The sequence below is a fragment of the Tasmannia lanceolata genome, unplaced genomic scaffold, assembly GCF_043159265.1.
Source record: "Tasmannia lanceolata isolate RefF3 unplaced genomic scaffold, GAP_Taslan_0.1 ptg000005l, whole genome shotgun sequence".
NCBI classification, from domain to species: Eukaryota; Viridiplantae; Streptophyta; class Magnoliopsida; order Canellales; family Winteraceae; genus Tasmannia; species Tasmannia lanceolata.
Window position 1 is genome coordinate 270,024 of NW_027518682.1, and position 4,709 is coordinate 274,732.

Sequence of the window (4,709 nt, forward strand, 5' to 3'; positions counted from 1 at the left end):
TTCCTATGATGGTAAGGTGCACCTGCTCATTCAACATTGTAAACGTGTGAATCCATGACTTGTGTATTATGGATCACATGTCAACATGCACGCGCACAAGGACACGATTAAACCCCTGGGGTGGGCCACATTATATTACAATATGGCTGGCTGCCAAAGTGTGATCATGAGTAAAGTAAAGCTGAGATACATAGATAGTATTAGTGATGGTGGGGTAGACGTAGTAGAACAGCGTACGTGGCATCCTCCTCCTCCTCCTTCCATCTCTATATGTATATGTATATGTAAATGGAGTTGGAGCATACAATTGAGTTTGGCAACACCCACGATTGATTGACACCCCCAGCTGCCTCCTTCTCGATCCCTTGCTCTCAGATGGAGGACTCACAGCCTGGCACCACACAGAGTAGTACTGTTTTTGAAGAAACGCAAAATACAACTGTGGTTGCATATCCAGCCCCGCCACCACCGCGTTCCGTTCTACGTCTTGCCTTGTATCCGGTCACTCTCAAGGTCATACCCTAAATATATAAATTTTCTCTTCCTCCAATGTGATTAATACTGGTGATAATTGAGCAATTGTCACTACTTAGCAAGATGCTCATCCTCTTCAAGGAAACAGCACTTAGCTACCAGTTTCTTCTTCTTGTTTAATTTTTTTTATTGGCTACTTCTTGGGTTATGCTCTGTACATATATAGATTTTTATTTTGTATGAGATTAATTTTCTTTAATTAGCATTTGCTAGTTTAATTGGGATGTTAATTATGTTTGATTTGTCTCTCATCTCTCAGTTTGAGGAAGTCGTATACAAAGTGAAAAAAGGAGGGAGCGGAGGATGGATGATAGGAGGTGGTGCGAGGGGAAAGGAGGAGAAAACGATACTGAACGGGATCACAGGAATGGTGTGCCCAGGCGAGATTCTAGCTATGCTGGGTCCTTCTGGCAGTGGGAAGACCACGCTGCTGACCGCCCTGGGTGGCCGCCTCCCCACCAGGAGTAGTGGGAAGCAGCTTTTGTCAGGCAAGATCAGCTACAACGGCCAACCCTTCTCCGGGTCCATCAAGCGAAGGACGGGGTTCGTGGCTCAGGACGACGTGCTTTACCCACACCTGACGGTGAGGGAGACACTTGTGTTTGCGGCGTTGTTGAGGCTGCCAAGCACCCTAAGCCCTTTGGAGAAGAGGGAGCACGCGGAGCGGGTGATAGAGGAGCTGGGGTTGAGGCGGTGCAGGAATAGCATGATAGGGGGTCCACTCTTGAGGGGGATCTCCGGGGGTGAGAAGAAGAGAGTGAGCATCGGTCAAGAGATGCTGCTGGATCCGAGCCTGCTACTGCTGGACGAGCCCACGTCGGGCCTCGACTCCACCACCGCCCAGAGGATTCTAAGGACGGTGAAGCGGCTGGCCAGCGGGGGAAGAACGGTGGTGACCACCATTCACCAGCCATCCAGTAGACTCTACCACATGTTCGACAAGCTCGTCTTGCTCTCCTCGGACGGCTATCCCATCTACCATGGACCCGCTTCTGTTGCCATGGACTACTTCTCATCCATTGGTTTCCCCACCTCCGTCACCGTCAACCCCGCCGATCTTTTGCTCGATCTCGCCAACGGTATGCATCTCTCTCTCTCTCTCTCTCTCTCTCTCTCTCTCTCTCTCTCTCTCTCTCTCTCTATATATATATATATATATATATATATATATATATATAATTCATTCATTTTTCATTGACATGCGCAACAAGGAAGGAAAGCCTTGCTGTTTCCCCTTTTATTCCTTTTATTTGTTTTTTGTTTTGTGGGTTTTCAATCTTCATATTCTTCCCTGGCATGCATTCATTCATTCTTCAAATTTATCCAGGTTTTACCGAAAAAATACTAATGCATAGATACCAATGTATAAAATAAGAGGCAAGCAATACAATACTGTCCTTTGCTAGTTTACAGAAATTAAATTAAAGTCCTTGAGTCAATGGCATGCATCTCTTTCTTCCTGTCTTCCCCGAGAAAGAAATATAAAAAATAAAAATAAAAATAAAAAAATCTGCTCTTGAAAGCTGCAGTTGATTCTTCAGCATTGCACCTACATCATTAGTGTACACTTTATTAAAAAACAAATTAAAGCATCTACAAATAGTTTTCAGTTTCCGTTATTTAATTTGGGGAAAAGGAAAACGGTCATATGTAGCACTGATATCATCAATGTGCAGGTATTGCACCGGAGTCGATATATTCGAGGGATGAAGGTGAATTTGAGGGTGGCACAGAAGAGGAGCACAAGTCAGTGAGAGAGGCTCTCATTTCGGCTTATGACAGAAACATTGCCACAAGGTTGAAGACCCAGCTCTGTAATTTGGACGTAAATAACTACGGTGGTTATGCCAAAGAAGCCTCCTCTTTCGGTAATTCATTCTCTTTATTTATTTTCAAGGTAGGGACAGGTTGCCATGTTTGCGAAAGTAAGGGTATAATGGTCATTTTGAAAAAAGAAAGATTGGGATTCCTTATTTTTGGTCCAAATAAAACTAGTTGTCGCTTGTCATGGCTGGGGCAAACGAAAAACTGACCACAAAGGGAGTCGAGAAGCCATCACCTCATACTCATACTCACTATAAATTGAATCTTTTCCACTCAAACAACATAATAATTGCATAAACTCTCTTAACTTGTCGAAAAGACTTTGAGTTTATCTCTCTAACACCCTCATATAGTATATGCATGAAAATGATATTTTTACACTTCCGTAACTTACTTTTTCTTCTCTGATTGGTACTATATATATATATTTTTTAGTACCATTACTAGGGTTGATTTGCGTTTGATTGGTAGTACTTGGAATTAGCTAGTTTTGTTAAAATGGTGTATAGAGTTAATTTGGGGAAAGGTGAATGAAGCAGGAAAGATGGAGCAATGGAATACGAGCTGGTGGGAGCAGTTTAAGGTGCTACTAAGGAGGGGGTTGAAAGAAAGGAGGCATGAAGCCTTCAATAGGCTCAGGATCTTCCAAGTCGTTAGTGTGGCCACACTCGCCGGTCTCTTGTGGTGGCACACTCCAACATCCCATATCCAAGATCGAGTAATAATCAATCAATTTCTTCCTACACTACTAAACTACACTAACTAATAGTACCCTAATTCATTGTTTGTAACGAATAAATGAATAAATTTTCTTCTTCTCCTTTAATTCTCCCTTAATTATTTTGGTGCTGCTGCTGCTCTGTTTGTTTGTTTGTTGCAGATAGCCCTGCTTTTCTTCTTCTCCGTATTCTGGGGCTTCTTCCCACTGTACAATGCGGTGTTCACGTTCCCGCAAGAGCGATCCATGCTCATCAAGGAACGCTCTTCCGGAATGTACAGACTCTCCTCCTACTTTCTTGCGAGGACAGCTGGAGATCTGCCCATGGAGCTGGCCCTTCCCACCGCATTCGTCTTCATCATCTACTGGATGGGTGGACTCAAGCCTGACCCCGCCACTTTCATCCTCTCCTTGCTCGTCCTTCTCTACAGTGTCCTAGTCTCACAGAGCCTGGGCCTCGCCATCGGCGCAATCCTCATGGACGTCAAACAGGCAACCACCTTGGCCTCCGTCACCACCCTCGTCTTTCTCATCGCAGGGGGTTATTATGTACAACAAATCCCTCCCTTCATCGTCTGGTTCAAGTACTTGAGCTACAGTTACTATTGCTTCAAGCTTCTATTGGGAGTTCAGTTTGGGGAGGACGACTACTACGAATGCTCAAAGGGGGTAATGTGCAGGGTTGTGGATTTTCCGACCGTTAAATCTGTAGGTCTGAACCACCTCTGGATAGATGTGTGCATCATGGCCCTAATGTTGCTGGGCTATCGTCTCCTCGCCTATTTGGCGTTGCATCGGGTGCAGCCCAGGTAGGGAGATAGGTAGCCAAACAAACAATCCATCCATCCATAAGCAAGCCACCTGCTCCGCTGCTGTTTTCTTTTCATATATCCTGCATTACAAAAATCGATCGAAGCAAGTCCAGCAACAAGAGTTCTCTTTCTCCAAAATTGATTGAGGAAATAAAATAGTTTTGAAGCTCTTCCGGAATTGAATTAGAATTTAGATGATGATCTGCTTACTATAATTGTCTCATCTCTTCCGTTTAGTTCCCTTACTTCAGATTTGCATCAATGTACGTTTACCGCGGCACCGTCCGATTCTGCTAGTTGTTCTCCTACATTACCTATTAAAAATATATAAAAAAAGGGAGGGGGGGAAGCTCGTCCCCCTGGAAGGTAGAACCACGAGAATACCATTAATTTGTATTCCAGCCATATTCAGTTGCGAGCTCGGATTCAATCAAAAAAATCGGCAAGGGTTGTTAAGGGCATTTGTTTGCTTAGGTTCGGTTGTGAGTTTAGTTTCGGCTATTCTCAATAATTTTAAATTTCTCATGAGACTTGGAAATAATGTACAGGGAAATTGACAATTTATTTGTCAAATCTGGGTTTAACTATTGATAATTCCGTATTTTTTCAAGAATTTGGTAACCATGGTTCCATCTACCAGATTAGCATACATTTAAACAATTATGCAGAAACATTGGCAACTCTATACGGAGGGAACAATTGATATGCGTTCTTAAATCAGAGAAACATTTTTTTACTCGAGAGAAAGAAAAAAACATCATCCCAAGAAGCACACCAGAAGCACATGACTTCCCATCCCATCATCTAAACAGGCACATAAG

The 4,709-nt window shown here is 43.4% G+C and overlaps 1 protein-coding gene across 2 annotated transcripts; it reads left to right on the plus strand.

Moving 5' to 3' along the window:
- Positions 1-219: 219 nt before the first annotated feature.
- On the plus strand, positions 220-4,057 carry ABCG14 (ATP-binding cassette 14). Of its 2 annotated transcripts, none has more exons than XM_077378642.1 (5): positions 220-513; positions 794-1,613; positions 2,211-2,402; positions 2,895-3,076; positions 3,239-4,057. In XM_077378642.1, exons 1-5 carry the CDS (start codon positions 376-378, stop codon positions 3,887-3,889), a joined length of 1,983 nt encoding a protein of 660 aa, XP_077234757.1. In that variant the 5' UTR covers positions 220-375; the 3' UTR covers positions 3,890-4,057. The 2 variants fall into 2 exon arrangements, with proteins under 2 accessions (XP_077234757.1, XP_077234759.1); XM_077378644.1 differs by having other exon boundaries at positions 223-513; positions 2,898-3,076.
- Positions 4,058-4,709: the final 652 nt, after the last annotated feature.

What these genes read in the sequence shown, in the direction of transcription:
- ABCG14 (XM_077378642.1), top strand. Translation starts at nt 376, where the DNA reads ATGGAGGACTCACAGCCTGGCACCACACAGAGTAGTACTGTTTTTGAA. An exon ending in CAAAGAAGCCTCCTCTTTCG is followed by an intron (nt 2,403 to 2,894) that starts GTAATTCATTCT and finishes AGGTGAATGAAG; the next exon opens with CAGGAAAGATGGAGCAATGG. An exon ending in CATCCCATATCCAAGATCGA is followed by an intron (nt 3,077 to 3,238) that starts GTAATAATCAAT and finishes TGTTTGTTGCAG; the next exon opens with ATAGCCCTGCTTTTCTTCTT.